At 40.7% G+C, this 21,914-nt stretch overlaps 1 protein-coding gene across 3 annotated transcripts in view; it reads left to right on the top strand.

Annotated features, from left to right (window-relative positions):
• The window catches only part of UGGT1 (UDP-glucose glycoprotein glucosyltransferase 1), a 95,787-nt gene that overhangs the window by 29,725 nt on the left and 44,148 nt on the right, over nucleotides 1-21,914 (top strand). For all 3 annotated transcript variants that reach the window (XM_084638479.1, XM_084638480.1, XM_084638478.1), the window contains exons 8-20: nucleotides 2,084-2,162; nucleotides 2,420-2,520; nucleotides 4,312-4,411; nucleotides 5,454-5,514; nucleotides 9,127-9,218; nucleotides 10,238-10,388; nucleotides 14,150-14,269; nucleotides 15,127-15,212; nucleotides 15,635-15,770; nucleotides 16,709-16,840; nucleotides 19,406-19,570; nucleotides 19,802-19,922; nucleotides 20,895-20,993. In XM_084638479.1, the coding sequence (XP_084494605.1) occupies nucleotides 2,084-2,162; nucleotides 2,420-2,520; nucleotides 4,312-4,411; nucleotides 5,454-5,514; nucleotides 9,127-9,218; nucleotides 10,238-10,388; nucleotides 14,150-14,269; nucleotides 15,127-15,212; nucleotides 15,635-15,770; nucleotides 16,709-16,840; nucleotides 19,406-19,570; nucleotides 19,802-19,922; nucleotides 20,895-20,993 (1,443 nt within the window). The remainder of the gene's footprint in view (nucleotides 1-2,083; nucleotides 2,163-2,419; nucleotides 2,521-4,311; nucleotides 4,412-5,453; nucleotides 5,515-9,126; nucleotides 9,219-10,237; nucleotides 10,389-14,149; nucleotides 14,270-15,126; nucleotides 15,213-15,634; nucleotides 15,771-16,708; nucleotides 16,841-19,405; nucleotides 19,571-19,801; nucleotides 19,923-20,894; nucleotides 20,994-21,914) is intronic.

Raw genomic sequence — 21,914 nt, 5'->3', positions numbered from 1 at the left:
CTTCCCTCCATTCCCACTAGTCCACAGGGTCCAGCTCAAGTTGCGCAGGGACAGAGCCCATCTGATTTTGGTCACCCCAGCATGGCCCAGGCAGCACTGGTATACCACTCTCCTAGAGCTGTCCATGGACGCTCCAATTCCAGTCCCACTGTGGCCAGACCTGATCACTCAGGACCACAGACGACTCTGTCATCCCGACCTGCAATCTCTCCATCTCACAGCATGGATGCTGTATGGCTAACTCCATCTGAGCTGTGCTGCTCTCGCTTGGTACAGCAGGTCCTTTTGGGTAGCAGGAAGCCCTCTACCAGGTCCATGTACTTAGCCAAGTGGAAGCGTTTTTTCCTGCTGCTGCGCTCAGAGTCATGGCCCCGCTACAGGCGTCAGTACCTATCATCTTGGACTACCTCCTGTCCTTAAAACAGCAGGGCTTGGCAATATCATTCATCAGAGTGCACCTGACAGTTATTTCGGCTTTCCACCCAGGCAAAAACAGGCGTTCAGTCTTCTCCAATCCCATGGTCAGCAGATTTCTCAAGGGGTTGGAGCACTTGTTCCCACAAATTCAACAACTGGTCCCTACGTGGGATCTTAACCTGGTCCTCCCCAAACTCATGGCTGCTCCGTTTGAGCCGATGGCCACCTGCTCGCTCCTGTACCTTTCCTGGAAGACAGCCTTCCTCATAGCTATCACTTCTGCGAGGAGTGTGTCTGAGCTCAGGGCACTCACATCGGAACCGCCGTATATGGTGTTCCATAAGGACAAGGTACAGCTGCGACCCCACCCTGCCTTCCTCCCTAAGGTGGTGTCTGCCTTCCATCTCAACCAGGACATCTTCCTCCCCGTCTTCTACCCGAAGCCACACACCTCTCAATGTGAACAACAGCTGCACTCCCTGGACGTTCGCACGGCCCTCACTTTCTACATCGAGCGAATGAAACCTTTTAGGAAAACATTGCAGCTGTTGGTTGCTGTGGCAGACCAGATGAAGGGCCTCCCGGTCTCCTCCCAGCGCATCTCGTCCTGGATCACATCATGCATCCGTGCGTGCTATGATTTGGCTGGTGTCCCAACTACGCACCTTACCGCCCACTCCACACGGGCTCAGGCTTCATCTTCTGTTTTCCTGGCACATGTACCCATACAGGAGATATGTAGGGCAGCGACTTGGTCATGGGTACATACCGTCGCCGCCCACAATGCGATAATTCAGCAGTCCAGGGGTGATGCTGCATTTGGTTCAGCGGTCCTTCACTCCGCGACATCTCACTCCAACCCCACCGCCTAGGTAAGGCTTGGGAGTCACCTAATTGGAATCAATATGAGCAAGCACTCGAAGAAGAAAAGATGGTTACTCACCTTTGTAACTGTTGTTCTTTGAGATGTGTTGCTCATATCCATTCCAATTAGGTGTGTGCGTGCCGCGTGCCCAATCGTCGGAAGATTTTTACCCCAGCAACACTCGGTGGGTTGGCCGAGGCACCCCTTGGAGTGGTGCCTTCATGGCACCGGATATATGCCCCAGCCGACCCAGCGCCCCCTTAGTTCCTTCTTGCCGGCTACTCCGACAGAGGGGAAGGAGGGCGGGTTTGGCATGGATATGAGCAACACTCCTTCAAGGTATCCATGCCAAACCCGCCCTCCTTCCCCTCTGTCGGAGTAGCCGGCAAGAAGGAACTAAGGGGGCGCTGGGTCGGCTGGGGCATATATCCGGTGCCATGAAGGCACCACTCCAAGGGGTGCCTCGGCCAACCCACCGAGTGTTGCTGGGGTAAAAATCTTCCGACGATTGGGCACGCGGCACGCACACACCTAATTGGAATGGATATGAGCAATACATCTCAAAGAACAACAGTTACAAAGGTGAGTAACTGTCTTTTGTCCTCGTTTGCCCCATCTGTAAAATATGGAGACGACGCTGCTTACCCATTTTTTGTAAAGTACACATCACTCATTTGTAGATCTCAAAGTAAGTATTCATCATTACTGCTTACTGCTATTATGTAAAACTAACCAAAGAGTATATGTAAGAAACTACCTTCTGAATAGTGCTGTAATTGTAGTGTTGCCTTGTATTTATAGGTACAGAGGTGAATGCTACAATGATAGGTGAAAATGATCCTATTGATGAAGTGCAAGGATTTCTCTTTGGAAAGCTAAGGTAAGACATTCTTTTGGTAAAAATCTATTTCTTTTTGCAAAAATAACCAAACAAACCCCAAAACAATGTAGGCAGGCAGTTAGAGTTGAAGAGTTTTAGCAATGCACTCAAATAGCCTAAAGGTCATAAGAGAGCAGAAACTATGTGTAATGGCAGATGCAGACATTTTTGGTGTGCTAATTTCTTTGGATTAGCTACAGTTTCACTGATCTGGCTCTAAGGAAGGTCTGTTTTGTTTTGTTTTTTTTTCCTTTCAGGCAGTTGTATCCTGACTTGAAGGAAGAACTGAAGGAGCTTAGAAAGCATCTAATTGAAAGCACCAATGAAATGGCACCTTTAAAAGTATGGCAGTTACAAGGTAATTTGTATGTGGAAAAGCTTCTTCCTAGTTGTACTGAAATTTAATTTATGTAAAAATATGTCTCTTGCATGGTCTCTCCATGCAAGTGATATTTGCTTATAGGAGGGTATTCTCGAGGGAGACCTTAACGAAATTCTTAGAATGTCCAGCAGCTTTCAATCTAAACCTTCTTGGGAAGTAGTAATAGAAGTAGTTTTAGTAAGTTTCCATACCAACTGAGGGATCCATAAAGTTTTCCTTCTACACAATGACTACATTGTTGGTACTCAAACACTCTTGATGTTCAGCACCCTGGCATATCTTCTGGAAGTATAGGGTGCAAGCTTATAGTATCTGCAAAGTATAGAAAAGAGAGTGAGGAAAATTGAATAACATCTTTTGTCATGGCCCCACCCTACCTCAGAAGGTTCTGTTTTCTCCAAGCCAGTGAAGGACTAAACTCAAGATGATGATGATCCTGTGGCAGGGGTGCTGGAACAATTTTTATAGTAGGGGTGCTGAGATCCAAACTGTAAACCCTGTATATGATGGAAACCCCTTCAAGCCGGAGGGCATGGCAGCACCTCTAGTTCCAACACCTATGTTCTGAGGTCAAAGTTTTCTTTGCCCTCACCTTGGACTACTTTACTCTTTAATGCCCTGATGCTGCCACTGCTTAGTGTTCACTTATGTTTGGGCTCATTCCTATGTGATGTGAATGAAGTACCCTCAATTCCCATTATAGACTCTTTTCTAGGGAGGAATATAGATAACTCATAGGAAGGAAGGAATGTAGGATTCCAATCCTGCAAGTTTCTTAGCACTGCTCTCAGTTTTCATTGTGGTCAGCAGAAAAATCCCTGTATATTTATGGTGCTGTCATATTGTACAAAATACCATGTCAATAGTTTTAAGTTTAAAAAAGAGAAAAATAAATAAAAATACCACCAATGCAGCCAAATGCAAACACCTAGTTATTGTAGCATAAATGTTTCCTGGGCTTTTCAACTCAACTTTTTTTTTTTTAATATTCACCATTTTCCCTTCCTTCTGCTGCCGCAAAATGTAAACTAATTTAGAGTTCCTGCAAAAGACATCAAGTGAACTTTTCATTTTCCCTTCCCTGTTTGATCCATATTTCAGAAGCTTTTCCATATTCTGCTCTGTGCTTCAGTCCCAAGAATAGTTGTAGTTTGTTAAACAGGCCTGTGAGAGGGATGCTGAGGGCCCCTGAAAAAGAAATAGCTAAGGCTATTGCATGTACAATATTCTAGTTGCACAGAACGTGCTATACCAATGCTCCTGGAAAAGAACTGAAATCATTAACTGTTTCAGAAAGTTACAGCAAAATGATAATGATAAATATGCAATGAAATATCTACTTAAATCATGTCATTGTAAGGCCCCTTTTGTAGGGTTCCTAGATCCATGAAGCAAGCATCCAGACCCCACCCCAAAGTAGATTTATTCAGCCAGAGCCAGCCAAGGCTCCTCATTTCTGTGGTGAACTAGAATTCTTGGCTCTGTCTGCAGAGACCATAGTGGGTTTCAGTTTCAGGAAGCCATTTACACAAGGTTGGCTACTAAAGGCTATAAATCAGAAAGAAGACTAAAGTGAGCACCTAATAGGGACAGACAGAAAATTAAGCTTTCAGGATTTCCAAATGCAACAGATCATCCTCTGAAATGTTTGTGTCCCAAGCCTTTGTGTGATGTGAAAATGGCAATTGTATCAATTAAGTTGGATTTACACAAAATGCATTGCTATGTTTAGTTTACAATCCTTGACTTAACTGTTCTCATTTTTAGATCTAAGTTTTCAAACTGCTGCTCGGATCCTGGCTGCTCCCACTGTGGATGCTTTGACAGTCATGAAAGACCTCAGTCAGAACTTTCCTACAAAAGCCAGGTAATTCAGTGCAGAACATCAGGGAGTGTTCCCATTTAATAACTTTCCTAACCATATTTTCTCCTCTCTTCAGCATAATTAAAAGCTGAAGTAGGCTTGTTAAATATTTCTTGAGTATCATGTAGCTGAAAGTAAACAAGTACAAGTCTTGCATGTGAGAGCATCTCCCTAGTAAAGATCTTTAGCATGAGGTTAGATGAGTGTATGAAGTTGTCCTTCAGTGGAAGCTGGAGTTGACCACTGGAACGCTAACACTGTTACCTGCATGATTTCACAGGTTCTTGGAGTCTGTTGATGAAATCATTGCTGTTCTGCTGAAAGCAGGGGAGCTGGAACAATTTTTATAGTGGGGTGCTGAGAGCCATTGAACCAAACTATAAACCCTGTGTGTGATGGAAACTATTTCAAGCGAGTGGGTGCTGCAGCACACCCCAGTCCCCCTCCCCGTTCCAGCACCTATGGCTGAAAGCACTGAAATTGGATGTATAGTGGCTTAGAATGCTTAAAATATGGTTCTGGCAGGGATCAGGTGTGCAGTGTTCTGACTCTTAATTACCACACTATGAAGCTTAAAGTTGTTACACTAAAATAGTCCTTAATTGCCCCTTACAAGTTCTTCTTGTGTACAAGAGAAGGTCCCTATTCACCAATTAAAATTTAAAGTGCTGGAGTAGAGAAATGGTGGTAGCATTCACTTTACTATGACTTCTTGTGTTGAATTTAAGGCTTGGTACATTCCAGAGTTGAAGTTTAGTCTTTTAAGTGGTAGTTGCTGCCTGGGGTAGGGGTGTCAGGATAGCAATCTACAGAAGAGTAAGTTTTGAAAGCCGTTACTTGGCGTATCCTCTTATTACTATTTTAATAGTGCCCAAATATGTGTTAAGTGCTTCCTGTTGCAGATAATACCAGATTCCTGCTCTGAGGAGCTTACAGATATATTTCAGACTAAGAATGCAAGGTGGGGTCACAGGACAGCAGATGTAGGGGGATGTGGGAAAGAGGACTGGCAGCGTCCATCACATCTGATGTTTTGCTTCCTTAGAGCAATAACGAAAACAGTTGTTTCCTCGGAACTCAGGACAGAAATTGAAGAGAACCAAAAGGTAATGCTTACAGAAAATTATTCAGTCCATTCGTACACTTCACATAGCTTTAAGCTTTGAAAATAACCTTTAAAAAATGTCAACTCGTTTTTGGGGGGCTGGAAAGTAGACGCCAACATTTTTGCACTTGAGTACATAGGCTCCTAAATCTATATTAGGGTACAGAATAAAAGTGTCTGGCATTTCAAATATGAATGAAGGAGCCTAACTTTGCTCACTCACATATGAAAATGTTGGCCAGGATGCCTTAAAATAAAGACAGAGCGAGAATGTGGGATATCATTGTGGAGTGATGGTATCAGGCTCTTTTCTTCACAGATCCATAACAGGTGTTCCCAATGGTCAAGAGTGTCTACTTGTCATTTAATCCTCACGTACATGAAGGATATTAAATGTGTGATTTAAGAATACAATAATATGAACTTAGGAGATCTTCTAACCGTACTCATTTGTCTTTATAAAATTAATTTAAGTTTGATGGAGATGCTGAATTGACAGCTCTGGAGAAAGAAATGCTCTATTCATTCCTGGATATAGCACAAGCAGCAGCTCAAAGTTTCCTACAGTTCCCCAGTGAAGTGTCTCAATGTTATTCTATAAAGTAGGGATTACATCCATGGGGGTAGTGATAACTTGGTTTTCATGCCAGTTCAGTCCTTAACTTCTCTACTAAGACTGCCAACAAGTGTCAAATTTGGTGGTGACTTTTGAGGTGACTGTTTGTCCACCAGGGACTGGACTGAAACAATTAACTAACTGATGTAGACCCTTGAACACATATACTGCTTTCTGTCACCATTGACCTGAAGTGGATTTGACCAAAGTGAAAGTGGGGTAAAGCTCTGTATCCCCTTGTCAGTGCCCATAGTCAACAAGTCATCCTGGTTAATTGTTAGATTTATTTATTTATTTTTAAGGAAACAGGCGTCATTTGAATGGAAGTTGAGGCTGAGTTTATGGCTTTGTATGTTTTGGTAACCATCTGAGTTTCTCCCAAGATGTAAAGAACAGTTGGAGACAAGCCCTCAGAAGTTTAGACACAAAAATTGCTTAGGCATATTTCTGGATTATATTCAAAAGATGTTTGTGGTGTCGGGGAAGTGTGGCCTTTAGGAAAGATAGGGTTTGGGGAGTAGAAAATAGGGAGCCTGTAACAGAGCTTTGTCGGGAAATGACATAAAAGGCAGCAAGAACTCTGCCTGATTATCAAATCCCCAGGTTGAACTGGCAATTAGGAACATCATTTCTGGATAGGGAAATACCTCCTGATCTCATTTATGCAGAAGCACTTTTTATTTATATATAATATATATATAAAAATTATAATCAGTAAAACTGCACTTTAAACATAGGGCCTGACTCTTCTTTTACACAGCATTTCTATGCCTGTGAAACTCTTGACTTCCGCTTTTGTTACTGAGTGGAGAAGGAGATTGTGGGCCTCAGTGCAGTAAATGATTGCTTGATTATTGATATAATTATTTTGAGAGTGAACAGAAGAAGTTTGCAGTTCTTGTTCCTTTGCCAGTTGTTTAATAGCTATTTATCAAATATATGGTCTTGTGTATGTGTTTTGTCATCTGTAATTCTAAATAGGCTCCAGTGTGCCAGTGTTTGATGTAAGAAAATAATAAAGTGGCTCTGATGTAGTGCATTGGGAATTAGGCAAACCACGCCAATTAACAGTGGCAGGAGTCGTACAATACACTGAAAATGTACCCATTATGACTGTTCAGATAGCAGAGTAGAAAATACAGGTTTGAAACAGTAATCAAATAAAAACAAAGCAATAGTATCTTTCTGTGTAAGATCTGAATTTCACACTAGCTCCATGTTTATAGGAAGAATATAGGCTTGTACATGGCTATTTCTAGCATTAAAATATGAGCAGCAACTGCTCAGATTTATAGACCCATATACTCAGTACATTCCAGCTGCTTTGAGCCACTCTGGCAGTATAGAGCAGCCAGGAAGCTTATTTAAGCTGCCTGCAGATTCCCATTATGCTATGTAACATCACTTAAATCAGCCTTTGTACCAGATGCTGGAGGATAGCTAATGAGATGCCAATTTTAAAAAAAGTCTCCAGAGGTGATTCTGACAATTATAGGCTGGTAAGCCGAACTTCAGTACCAGGCAAATTAGTGGAAACTTTACTAAAAAACAGAATTATCAGATACGTAGATGATGTGATATGTTGGGGAAGAGTCAACACAGCTTTTGTAAAGGGAAATCATGCCTCACCAATCCATTAGAATTTTTTAAGGGGTCAACTAGCATGTGGACAAGTATGAACCAGTGGATAGTGTACGTGAACTTTCAGAAGGCCTTTCACAAGGTTCCTCACCAAAGGCTTTTAAGCAAAGTAAGCAGTCCTGGGATAGGAGGGAAAGTCCTCTCATAGATCAGTAACTGGCTAAAAAATAGGAAACAAAGGGTAGGAATAAATAGTCAGTTTTCACAGTGGAAAGAGGTAAATAGCAGGGTTCCCCAAGGATCTGTACTGGGACCAGTGTTTTTCAACATATTCATAAATGAACTGGAAAAGGAGGTGGCAAAGTTTGCAGATGATACAAACTTACTCAAGATAGTTTTCAGAGTAGCAGCCGTGTTAGTCTGTTTCCCCAACAAGAAAAGGAGTACTTGTGACACCTTAGAGACCAACAAATTTATTTGAGCATAAGCTTTCGTGAGCTACAGCTCACTTCATCGGATGCTTATGCTCAAATAAATTTGTTTCTGAGGTGCCACAAGTACTCCTTTTCTTTTTACTCAAGATAGTAAAGTCCACAACTGGCTGCAAAGAGTTACAAAGGGATCTCACAAAACTGAGTGACTGGGCGGCAACAATGGCAGATGAAATTCAGTGTTGATAAATGCAAAGTAATGCACATTGGAATACATAAGCCCAACTATATTTACAAAGTGATGGGGTCTAAACTAGCTGTTACCGCTCAAGAAAGGTCTTGGCATTATTGTGGATAGCTCTCTGAAAACATCAGCTCAATGTGCAGCACCAGTCAAAAAAGCAAACAATGTTTGGAATCACTTAGGAAAGGGATAGATAAAAAGACAGAAAATATCATAATGCCACTATATAAATCCCTGGTACGCCCACACCTTGAATACTACATGCAGTTCTGGTTGCCCCATCTGAAAAAAAGATCTATTAGAATTGAAAAATGGGCAGAGAAGGGCAACAAAAATGATTAGGGGTATGGAGCAGCTTCCATATGAGGAGAGATTTCTTTCATTTTAGAAGAGACAACTAAGTGGGGATATGATGAAGTGAATGAGGAAGTGTTGTTTACCCCTTTACATAACACATTCCCACCTGTCAAAAATACTTGTAGGTGGCTGCCATGTCCTCCCATAACTATTTCTCTTCCAAGCTATATGTAGTTGATTGTTTTGTTTTAAACCATGTGTGCTATATTCAAAGTCACCCGAAGGTAATATGGTGCATTTAGTGGAGTTAATTTATAAATGCAGGGACATTAATAGATTTGAAACACTACAGAATAAATGCTACGGAAGTTTTTTTACGTTTAACATTGATTTTTTACTTAGTTTGTAGCATTTATCTAATGACTTTGTTACACTTTCCTTTAGTACTTCAAAGGAACATTAGGATTACAATCTGGTGATTCTGCCTTGTTCATCAATGGACTGCACATTGATCTAGACACACAGGACATATTTAGGTATGAACTTGTATACTTTCTTCAAAAAAACTGTTCTGGCTTACAATCTTGAAAGCGTTACTGCATGTGTATATAGATATTAAGCTTGTTTATGGAGAAGTGTGTATTTTTTGTAAATTCAGCAAAGTGAAAGACTAAATGTAAATTAAGTCATACTTATCCCCTCAACAAGTGAAATATGGAGTTAAAGTTGTCGTGGCATCACTGGTGCACCCTGCTGAAAATATGCTGAAGTTTTCCAAGATTTTTCCATTTTCCCAAGATTTCTAGTTGAATCCCATGTATATTGCAATACTTGACACAAGGGGTTGAGCAAAAGACAAATTATTCTCTAAGCACAATTCCTTTTGTATCTAGTTGAGACCTAGTCACGAGTTTTCTAGTTAATTTATTATTTCTTTTATTAGCCATTAGCTAGTATTTTAAAGCTGGTGCAAGTCAGTGGTGACAAAGTATTCCTTTCTGATAGCTGGTTGTTAGTCAATTATGGTCATAGTTCATTTCCTAAAGTCCACATTATAATTGACATCCTTGTTGGTAGTTTCAGCAGAAAGGCTAAGCTATGGAGACAAAATTTATCTTAACCAATGCAAAGGCAACCCTTCCTTGCTGCTGCCCACTGCTTTAGCCTGTTCTGTGAAACAATTTTGAGCTACAGTGCTGTCAGTCAGGCATCTGTCAAACACACACACACGCTCTCATTTTAAGAGAAGAGCAAAATATTAGTTAACCCCCTGAAAAAATGTCCATCTGAAAACTGCCATATTGGGGCAGTCTGGGTTCGTGTGTGTTCCTGGTGCTATTTAACACTGAATTTAAATATTTTTTTCTGGGAGAAAATCCTCTTGAGGCAATTTGAAATTACTGAGATGCTGAAAATGAGACTGTATACTGTAAATATTTATAGACTCTCTTATAATGTTTGCACCTTAATATAATCTGGTAATGTTTAGGCTAGAGCAAATCAGTAGTTGTATCTTAATATGTGTGTGATATTGAATGATTTGTATTCCTTCTAGCGTGTTTGATGTGTTGCGCAATGAAGCTCGTGTTATGGAGGGACTTCACAGTTTAGGAATTGAGGGCCTTTCTTTGCATAATGTTCTAAAGCTAAACATCCAGCCATCAGATTCAGACTATGCTGTGGATATCAGAAGCCCTGCTATTTCAGTGAGTACATTTTCTTCTAAGAGCCAGGCTGTCCAGCAAAAATCTTACTTGAGCCTGGGGCTTTTAGTTGCACTTAAATAGACCTTTTCAGCATATCATACAAGTGCAATGTGTCTTATTTATATGAATAGCTATAACTTCATAGAATGCAGAATAAGAGTCTGCACTGCAAAGAACTCTTTGGGATACAGACTGTAGATGTGCAGCAGGTGCTGCCTCGTAATGGAGTGGAGATAGGTGAGACAGTATAATTGGTAAGGAAGTTAATACGGGAAGGATTCATGTGTTCAAGAATTGGGTTTAAAGGAAGAGAGAATGTGGGCAGACAAGTGGTATGTGGTTCTTTAACTTGTAGAGCCCAAAATGAAGGAAAATATGTTAGTGGGGAGAGGGGAAAATGAGATTAAGGGAGCAATAAAGAGAGGAAGGAGATTAGAGAGGAAGTAATGGGGTGGGTGGAGGCAGAAAGAGGGGGCTAATGTCAGGGTGTCCCCCTGCTCCTGCCCCCCGCTTACCCCATCTCCATAGAACGGGGGACAACGAAGATGACACGACAGGACTCAGGACGTAGGGAGTTCGCTGGCAGCAGCTGCTGTCTCAACTTGCAGATCTACTTAAAAAGGCAATGTACTTCAAGTGGTGTCAGCTGCGCATCTCTCTCTCACACACACAGACACAGACACACACGGTGTGTGTCTCTGTCTGCCATGCTGTCTCCCCTCCCTCCATTTGTGCAGCCTTGTAGAGTGTGAGGCTACATTAACAACCATGTGTTAACCCTTGAGGGCTTAGCCCAGTGCTAGTTCATCATTTAGCAGTAAGGTATTCCCTGGGAAATATCCAACCCTCTGACTTCACCACCTCAACCAAGCTTCACAATCATCATTGCTGTATACGGTATTAAAAACACACACACACACACAGTATAAGTTTAAACAAACAATTTAATACTGTATACAGCAATGGGGTGTGTGTGTGTGTGTGTATATATATATATATGTATATGTCATTCTTGTCTGATGAAAAAAATTTCCCTAGAACATAACCCCCCTATTTACATTAATTCTTATGGGGAAATTGGATTAGCTTAACATCATTTCACTTAGTCGCATTTTTCAGGAACATAACTACAATGTCAAGCGAGGAGTTACTGTACTGGGGATAGGGCAGGACGAGATGATGAAATGGTGCAGGATTAGCTGTAGACAGAGGCTTCAAGATTGTGCCTTGTGAAAGAAATTATAACTACAAAATATAAGGTATCCAGTGGAGCATAGCAAGTGAGGGAAAATAAACCCAAATAATCCAGTGCAATACTTTCATGCCTGAAAAACAGCCAGTTTCTGACCAGACTTGCTTACAGCAGCACAACTGAAAGCAGAACTGTCTTTGACATCTTTGTTGGAGGATATAAATAGAGATTATACGATACCCCTTTTTATGTGCAGTTATATAACTGTTATATAACAACAGTTCTCCAACTTGTTGTTGTTTCTCTGGACAGTAAATTCAACTGAATAAAAATCTAATTCATGAATCCGGACAAACAAACAAGCGCATGAGAAGGTTGGACCAGTCGGACTTGTGCAAAGTTGAAAAAGCAAAATAGAGATTAGATCCACCATGTGGATCCATCTACGACTTTTAATTTAAAATAATTTGCTTTCTAATTAGATGTTCAAATTAGGAACACTGTGTGTACTTGGCCTTCAAGACAAAGGAGCAGAAGAAAATGTTATGACTCTTTTTGGAAAAAATGTTTACCTGTTACATTGCAAAGCATCTACTTTGGAAAGAGCATCTAGATTGCCAGCAAGATACAGTAATACAATTAAATTAAAGTATAAGGACAAAGTTAGAGTCCCAGGCTTACCTCTTCAATCTAAAAGGTGAACTTCAGTATCTTTAAAGACAATATTTGAGAAACATGACAGTGAGATGGTACTTCTCTTGCTCACCAAGTTAGAATCCACAGTGACAAAGAACAGAAGGGTCATGGAGGAGCAGAGTTTTCTTTCTGCTATAAACAACCAGACTGATTTCCCACTGTCTTCAGGGTTAGGACAGACTATATGTATGGCTTCTAGAGGAATCCCCTTGATTGGAAGCTGGCTTCTTTCAGCATGGCTGTGCAGTTCTCCAGCTGCTCCAAACAGGGCCATCCTTCGGGGGTGCAGGGCCTGGGGTGGAAGTGACAGATTAGTCTCTTCCAGGACCGATCGCACCGGCCAGTCGCACTGGCCAAGGAGGCCATCCAACCAGAGTGGTTGCCCCGGTTCGCCCTACCCAAGGGATGGCTCTTGTTCCAAGGAGCCAGTTCCTGATTTCCTCTCCTCTTATGTTCTAGGATGTTTTCCTGGGAGTCTTATAATTCCAGATGGCTCTTATCCCTACCCTTAACTCTTACCTCCTAGCTCAGAACTTTGGGGTTTCCTGACCTCTACCTCAGGGTTGTCCCTGTATAAGTATGTAATTTTAATTTTTTTTGCTGAGTATGTGGATTAGCCTGAAGCAGGCTCTCTGCATTGTTTAAAAAAATACTCTTGGGCAGAAATGAGATGATGAAATAGTAAGCCTGGCTCTTCTTCCTGTTGACAACTGTCTGATGTTAATATTTTTTTTCATTTCTGAGGATTACCTCAGGTTGTAAGAAATTTAGATGAGAATGTTTTTAGACAGCTTCCCTCTCCTTCAGGGTAGATAGTGTCATTGCTGGTTGGATTCATTGTGATTTAACATAAATTTCAGTTTACTGCTCTAAAGATCTGTAACCCTTTCAAGCCCCTGAATAAATTAAGTGTTCTAAACTGCATGTAATTACTCTGATCTGTAACATCTTGAACATGTTCAGCAATAAAAGAGCAAACTTCCTGGAAACAAAAAATGTTTGGAATTCCTTTGAGAGTACTGTGCTTAGCTTCTTCACGTTACTGGATTGTCTAAGAAAATATAAATTTGGTGGAGGTAGACTGGCCAGCTAAGAAATGCTGTATAACTCCTAAGGTGGTGCTCCTGTTACTGTATAGAGACATAAGAAACAAGTGAAGGGAAATATTAGAGGCACTGTATATTTAGTAAGATTTTTGTTGCAGGAACTTAAATGGGAGACTAACCCAAGCTACAAAAACTAGCAAAGAGACAGATTGTGCATCACAAAGTGATGTGATGAAAAATGGATCGTCCAAAAACCCACCTCCCAAAAATCAGAGGGTTGATACAGCCTCATTTTAATACCTGAGAAATGAGTTATACGCCATCATGTAGTAAAGACTTTCCGGCCTTTGATTAGGTAGTCTCTAGAATCAGAAATCATTAATATACTATTCACAGCTTTGTGCAGCACTGTGGAGCAATATTAATTATATTTAACTTTTGTTTTAAAAGATCAAAAACATCAAATACTTCTCTGCTGTTACTTTCCTTCAGGCTGGACCTTTATTGCTTTTTCTTTCACATTTGTGTTCCTCCCATTGTCGTGTCTTTTGGTGAGGCCTTGCAGCACTGTATAGGAAAAAAATGGAAATGCTAAGAGGAGTGAAAATCTGAAATTGTGCATGGTAGAAGACATGGTAACAGTGGGGAAAACAGATTCATAATTTTACTTCTAACAGATCAAATTCAATTGGTGTTTTTCAGGCCTAATCAGATTTTATTAAACTAGAGTGCTTAAATGCAATGTTTGTTTTACGTTATTTCAAATGTCTCACATTAACTAATTGCAGGTTATATTAGTTTACCGAGCAATTATTTATTTTTCTTAGTGGATCAACAACCTTGAAATTGACAGCAGGTACAATTCCTGGCCTTCCAGTGTGCAGGAATTGCTGCGCCCTACCTTTCCTGGAGTAATCCGACAAATCAGAAAAAACTTCCACAACTTTGTAAGTAATAACCTGATTAGAAATAAGGTACACATTTTTAATAGTGAGGGAAATTTAAGCATTGGAACTACTTTCATACAAGTGTGGTGAATTCTCCATCACTTGAACATTTTAAACTGAGGCTGGGTGTTTTTCTAAGAGAAAAGCTCAAACTCAACCAAAAATTATGGGTTAGATGCAAGAATCACTGGGTGAATTCCCTGTGTGTAAATTATGCATGAGGTTAGACTAGATGATCATAATGATCCCTTTGGATCTGAAAATCTATTAATTATTGTAACAATGCTTTTCTATGAATGGGGTGAGTATGCAGTTGTGTGCATGCCCGTTTCATGACCTGATAATATCTGAGGATGGGCTAATGAGGTTTCTTGAACTTATCATTGGAATATCACTTTGCCACATGTAGAAAGTTAAACTCACCTGGAACACCTTGCAGAATGACACTGGGCTGACACTCAGGAAAATCATGTTCAGTTCCCTGTTCTATCATAAACTTCATTTGAGACCCTAGGGAAATGGAGAGGGATAGCTCAGTGGTTTGAGCATTGGCCTGCTAAACCCAGGGTTGTGAGTTCAGTCCTTGAGGGGGCCATTTAGGGATCTGGGGAAAAAAAAAATTGGGGATTGGCCCTCCTTTGAGCAGGGGGTTGGACTAGATGACCTCCTGAGGTCCCTTCCAACCCTGAAATTCTATGAAATCACTTCGTCTGTTTGTGCCACAGTGGGTAAAATGTCAATAATAATACCTCTGCAGTGAAACATGAATAAACCTGTTCTCTTAACCATGACCCACTGTTTTGGCCTTCTAATGTAACAAACTCATGTAAATACTTTTATTTTGTAATTACCCAAAGGTTCTTATAGTGGATCCTTCCCATGAGAGTACAGCAGAATTGCTTAATGTGGCGGAGATGTTCTTCAGCAACCACATCCCATTGAGGTAATGCTACATTTTTATGGGAGGGCATTAGTTTAGCTTTTGTTGCTTTCATGATTATTACAAAGTGTTCATCATTAGCCACCTGGGATGTTGTACAAACTTTCAACAGTTAAAAGTGGCTCAGGAAAGCCAATCCCTCCAACAAAACAAAAGAAAACAGAGAAAGCAAGAAACAGTAGGAAAAAGGAGGGCAAAATGATGAAGACATGAAGGGATTTGAGTGGGTGAACCTTGGGGAATGTTCTGTAGGGTCCCTGAACCAGAGTTATTCAAGTCTGCTTATTAACATACCTAGCAAGAACCCTTGCTTAAGATCTTTATAATCATTGGCTATTCTGCATTATTTGTTATGCAACTAAAATCTTCACTAAGATTTTATTTGCATTACAGGCTCATGTTCTTTGGGCTTGTTTTCTTTACAGAATTGGTCTGGTCTTTGTGGCTAATGACTTAGAAGACGTTGATGGGCTACAAGATGCTGGGGTTGCCCTTCTTAGAGCATTTAATTACGTTGCGCAAGAAGTGGATAATAATTATGCCTTCCAGACTGTTATATCTGTAAGTGTTCATAAATACATGTTTAATATCTGATGTATGAGAGAGACTGTCTATGTTCATGGGATAATAGGTAATAAGAGAAATCTGTGTTGTTTGCAACTCTGAATCTCTAGTATCTGATGAAGTGCACTTCAAACGCTTTTTCTCTTTTAAAATTTTGTGGGTAAAATTTTTGATAATGAAAACAAGGATCAAATAGAATTGACAGCACTGTGCAAGTTTTCTGTGTCACCCTACCTCCCATTCCCTAGTTCTGCCCACGCACCTCAGTTCTAGCCTGCTATGTCACTTAGTATTGTAGTTCTTGGCTTGTCTTTAGTAGAGACTGCCAATCCTGCCAGATAATTTTGTGATGAGTACTAGGATGAGAAAAGCAAACTCATTTTCACTTGCAGCTTACAGTGTTCAATCATGTTATCTTAAAATGGTTACAAGATGCACAATTTTTTAATTCAGTTAAATTGCTAGTGGCTTGAAAACTTTGCTTTGTTCTTCCTCCAATTTGTTTTGATATACTAATGATTAGCTGCAAATCAAAGAAGTAATATCTAGCATGCTAAAAAAGGTAAAACGAAGATGTTTTCTAATTTACAAGGGGAATGTCAACCTCCTAGATCATGGCTGTAAGCAAAAATCCTGGGACTATTCTGCAGAAAAACATGCGGCCCTTTTGATTTGGGCAATATCGAGGTTAGGGAATACAGCAATAGTCTTCTCAGCATAAGAACTCTTATATTGAGGCATGGCATAGGCTAATTTTCAAGACTAGCATGTTTATCATTTGGCTTGTATTTGTATATAGTCTATTATCATACACAATAACTAAGTTGCCATATATGTTCTATATTAGAAGCTGGAATATAGCAGATACGTTATGTTTGGGAAAGAGGGAAAAATCAGTCATGGCTATAAATCTGCATTTGTATCCCCCTCCACAGATATATAACAAAGTAAAAACTGGCGATCAGCTGCAGGTTGAACATGTGGTTAGTGTTCTCGAGAAGCAGTATCCTTATGTAGAAGTGAACAGTATTCTGGGGATTGATTCTGTTTATGATCAAAACAGGAAGGTAAGAATTTTGTGAGATAAAGCATTGTTATCCTGGTAGTTCACTGTTTAATACACCATTTACCGAATATGATTTCAGCCAGTATACTGAGAGGGCAAATCCCACCCCTCCTTGTGCTGAGGCAGAGAGCCCTTCGGCAATCAAACTGGTGCTATTTCACTGTAGAGGGGCAAGATTTGAGGAGGAACCTAGCATGCTGAGGAACCCAGGTCTGGTGGGGCCTCCCTGTGTGCAGTAACTCTAGAAATTGGGGTAAGACTGAGAGGCTCTGCTGATATGTAGATCCTCTAGGCTTCCTTCCTCTACCCGAACAAGGAACACTAGGACCATGGAGGCTGCTTCAACCCATATTCTGGGATGTGGGTAGATTTCTTCCCCTATCCCATCCTGTAACGTGCTCTGATGGCTTATCCCGAGTAATTCATGCTGCATGCTGGGAAGATTGCCCTAAAACTAGTACATGGTATCAGCCAATCTCCATATTTGGGATGCCTCTTTGGGCAGGTTGGAATGGTGCTTTGAAAGTTCTTAGGCTTAAAGTAGAAGCATTGGGGAGGAAGGTGATAAAGGAAAGGAAGCCCATACCCAGTTCCTATCTGAAACTTGAGTGCAGAGATGATGATGATGATGATGATAAATCAGGCTAGGGCATGAAACTGGGCTGCTCTTGTATCCCTATTGAACTTTGTGCTCCTGACCCATTGAACTTTTTCCCCCCTCCCATAAAATACTTAATTACTTGACTTGGATGTTCAAACAAAGCCCTTTTATGTACAAAAGGGTTAATCCCTGAAAGGTTTGGAGAGACAGAGAGAGAAAACCGCTGAAGGGATCATTACGAGTGGTTTTACCTGATACCAGAGACTGTGGCCAAATGTTAAAAGTTGTGAGATCGTCTGCTCAAAGGATACAATGTCCTAACTTTTAACCTTAATAAGCCTGTTATAAAGGGATGAAACACTAAGATGGTTTTGGTAAATATCTGCTCTGTCTGGCAATGCTGAGGGTATTGCATAGAGAAGATCCTATTTTGGGGAGTGACAGTGACATTTCGTGACAGTTCTCAGCGTACCCAGGCTTGAGTGTCACCTTGTTACTCACTTTGCTCCAGTGAGAGAGACGCTTGCTTGTGCCTAACTGGGTGTCCGCTCCCTAACACCACCAGCCTGTTAGCCACCCAAACAATCTCCTTTGGGCCTTACTTTGCCTTACAGGCTAACAAAATAGGTAAATCCCATGCCCCTTAGAGCTATTCCCCTGAAGTGTCTAGCGTCTTCTTCACTGGACACTCACAGTAATATTGGGTCTGCTGTCCTTAAGGGAACAGTGTACACACCAACTTGAATGATTCAGCTCAGCACTGAGATATATTTATAGTGAAAATCACATACATTTATTATCAAAGGTTCAGGATACCAGAGAAAGGATAATGGAAACAAAAGGGTTACATATAAAATAAAACAGTAACATGATTTCTAGAGACTAACTTTAACAGGTTAACTTTCTGTCTAAAGAAGTTTATCTCACCCCAAGTTTCAGCCAGGACAGCTTGTGATCCTGCTTTAATTAATGTAATCACACTTCTGATTACTACTTAGGTGCAGGATAAAGGTGTATCTTCCTTGCCTTCACCTTATACCCTCCAAAGTTTATCTGTAACCCAGTGTCACGGTAACCCCTTCTAGCTTATTGTCCACTGTGCTGCCTCCCTGTTGATTTCACATTCTCCCCCCCGCCCTTGACTTTGTATGTAAATTGGGCTTCTATTGTGTTGTCGTACAATGCTTAGTTTACATGTTGATAGAGACGTGAGTATACTGCCCCCATATTTCTGGCAAAAAACCTGTTTGTCATCTCTGCCTTTATACAGACTTTAGGCACACATTTTCAGTGTATACACACAGCTCCTTACATAGTATCTGTACTTACATTACAATAATATTAATGCCCAGCATGACCCTGGCTTTCATTTAAGACCACACGTGATATTCATTTGTGAACCAGAATGTACATATCAGGATCAGGATATTCTTGGAACCCCCTTGCCAGTTGGTATTGAGGGGTTCTAAGGTCACAGTACTGAATTAGCTTTTAGATTACTGAATATAATAAAAATGAACCATAAGATGGTTACATGCAATGGAGAGACTTGTTGTCTTAACAATAAATACCTGCTAATTTGTTTTCATAGAATTGCGAAGAACTGTGTTTTTAAAAGGCTTTGCTCTGTCACATCTGCCATCACTGTTGAACTGATTTATACATGGACTTCGTAGTGTGCGTCTCTTCTTGTCATTAGTTCTACATGAGATTTTGGCTCAAATGCACATATGTAACCATTTATATGTAGCTTTTAAAATTCTGCCTTTTCTACCCTCATGCACAATAAATAATAAATTCCTGGTACTGGTTTAAGGAACAAGTGGTTGGCAAGTTGTTTTATTATTTGATGATATAAAGAAATAAAGATTTCAGCGGAGTTAGAGTATGTTACAGTGAAGGCCATAATTCTTCTATGCAGTAATGAGATAATGTACTTATGTTTGTTCTTTCCTTTTATATCAGGAAGGCAGAGGGTACTATGAGCAGACAGGAGTGGGCCCTCTACCTATTGTGCTGTTTAATGGAATGCCTTTTCAAAAAGAGCAGCTGGATCCTGATGATCTAGAAACTGTAACAATGCAAAAAATCCTGGAAACCACCAGCCTCTTCCAGAGAGCTGTGTACTTGGTATGTGATGATTCTAAACTGGGATTTCAAGGGGAGACCTAGCTTTCTGAAAGCTGAGCAAGCAAGCGCCTTTAAAAAAAAAAAATAATAATAATAATAAAAAATCAATCTTAAAGCAAGATCACCAGCCATCTTAAGTGACATGATTACTTTGTTTTCAAGCTTTTTAATAAAAATGTGTTTGTAAAAACAGTAGCTTATGCAGCAGCTTTTCTTCCTTCTTTCCTTCAGGGTGAATTGTCCAGTGATCAAGATGTGGTTGAATATACCATGAACCAGCCTAATGTTGTTCCAAGAATCAACTCAAGGATCTTGATGTCTGACAGAGAGTACCTAGATCTAACTGCCATGAGTAAGGGACACTTTCAACTGCAATAAACCCAATCTGTACAAATATTTATTTACAAGAATTGGAATTTCCCAGTGGAATGCACAGTTTCAAAATGTATTATTAATAGTATAAGAGGAGAGATTCCAGCCCACTTGGTGCTAAGGGAGTCAGGCTGTGCCCAGTAACAGCATAAACATTTATATCTATGTCAGATTTTTCATAGTAGTTATGCATTTTCTATTTTTTTCCTTCTACCTTTTTTAGGGGAATTTAGTGACTCATAAAATTGAGACATTAACAACACTAGCAAAAGCCAAGACTGATAGTCCTGTACTATGTGAAACAAATCAGTCAGTTCCGCTCTATCCTAAACCCCACTTGAACAGAAACTGATGAAGTCTCCTTGAAATACTTAGGATTTGCTATAGCACACATTTCGGTGAAACTTCGCATTGTTAAAATATTAAACAGTTATACTCCATGCAGATTTCAGAGTAACAGCCGTGTTAGTCTGTATTCGCAAAAAGAAAAGGAGTACATGTGGCACCTTAGAGACTAACCAATTTATTAGAGCATAAGCTTTCGTGAGCTACAGCTCACTTCCTCAGATGCACTCCATGCAGAAAGATTATGTAGAATAATAATACAGTTACAGATGCACATGTGTGATCTATCTTGAATGGTTTGGAGAGTAGTAACACAATGGATTTTAAATACATATTTCTTTACACAGAGATGCAGTTGAATTGAATGGGACATTGCACTACTGATTTCAGTTGAACTTTGCATCGTGAGAATGATATGTTGGTTTTGGTGTGTCTTGTAACAGTAACATTCATTGATATATTAGCCATAAACAGCAGAAATCAAATGCAAAAACAGCGTCAAGATATTAGGGTAATGTGTGGCTTAAATATCAGTGAATGTTATAGATTTATTTCTTCTAATGGTATTGTCAGTTTCTGCACCTAATATTTTATCTTTTTCCTGCAGATAACTTTTTTGTGGATGATTATGCTAGATTTACTGTCTTGAATTCCAAAGATAAAACAGCTGCTGTAGCCAATAGTATGACCTACTTAACAAAGAAAGGTAATAATCATGATAAATTATAAACTGAAATCTACTTCTGTATTTGTGAAGCTCCTAATACAACTAAGTCTTGATCCTGATTGGGACCTCTGGGGCAGTTCAGCGATGTAAATTTTAATAACACAATCTACTTAGCCAGAGCTTTACAAACAGACTGTAAACACTTAAGGGCAGAAAAGCAATCTTATTTGAAGAGAGGATCTTTTCAGGGAAGGAAGAATAAGGAGAACACTGGTGAGGAGAACATCAAAGGAAAGCCTTTTGTCAGAACTGCTTTGAAGGCAGGAAGAGGTTGAGGCTTGGCAGGAAATGGGACTGTCAGGCATGGGTAACAGCATAGTAGGTGCAAGCCAAGAGACTGTAAAAGATGAAGTGGGAGTAGTAAGGCAGAGAGCAGATTCAGAGACTAGGCAGTGAGTTGGTGGATTCTCTTAGAGGCCATCAGTTTCTCAAGGTTCCTGTATGGCCTTGCCACCATAGTAACGGAGCTCTTTGGTAAAGAGAATCAGTCACTAACATCCTTCTCAGATATATAGAATTACTTGCCCTCCTTTTTCCCTGGGTCTTCCTCTCCTGTCCCTCCTGAACCACCTGTAACCTTCTATGATTAAGGCTGCAAGTTTGTCACGGAAGACAGTGCCTTTCTGTGACCTCCATGACTTCTGCAGTGGCTGGTGCGCCTGGCCTGGGGTCCACTTGAGCAGCTCGAGCAGCCCCTGAGCCAGTCGCACCAGCTGCTGCTGGGGCAGTCTTGGGCCACCGCACCTCCTCCTCCTCCCCACCCCCCCACAGCAGCAGGAGTTTGGGTGTGGGGGTGGGAGGAGGTTGGGGAACGGGACGCGGGGAGGGTTCTGGACAGCGCTTACCTTGAGGGGACTCCCCAGAAGTGGCAACATCCCACTCCCTCAGCTCCTAGGTGGA

Source organism: Lepidochelys olivacea, assembly GCF_965140295.1.
Source record: "Lepidochelys olivacea isolate rLepOli2 genome assembly, chromosome: 9".
Lineage (NCBI taxonomy): Eukaryota > Metazoa > Chordata > Testudines > Cheloniidae > Lepidochelys > Lepidochelys olivacea.
Note: the sequence above shows the minus strand (reverse complement) of the source record. Positions and strands in the feature narration are given on the sequence as shown.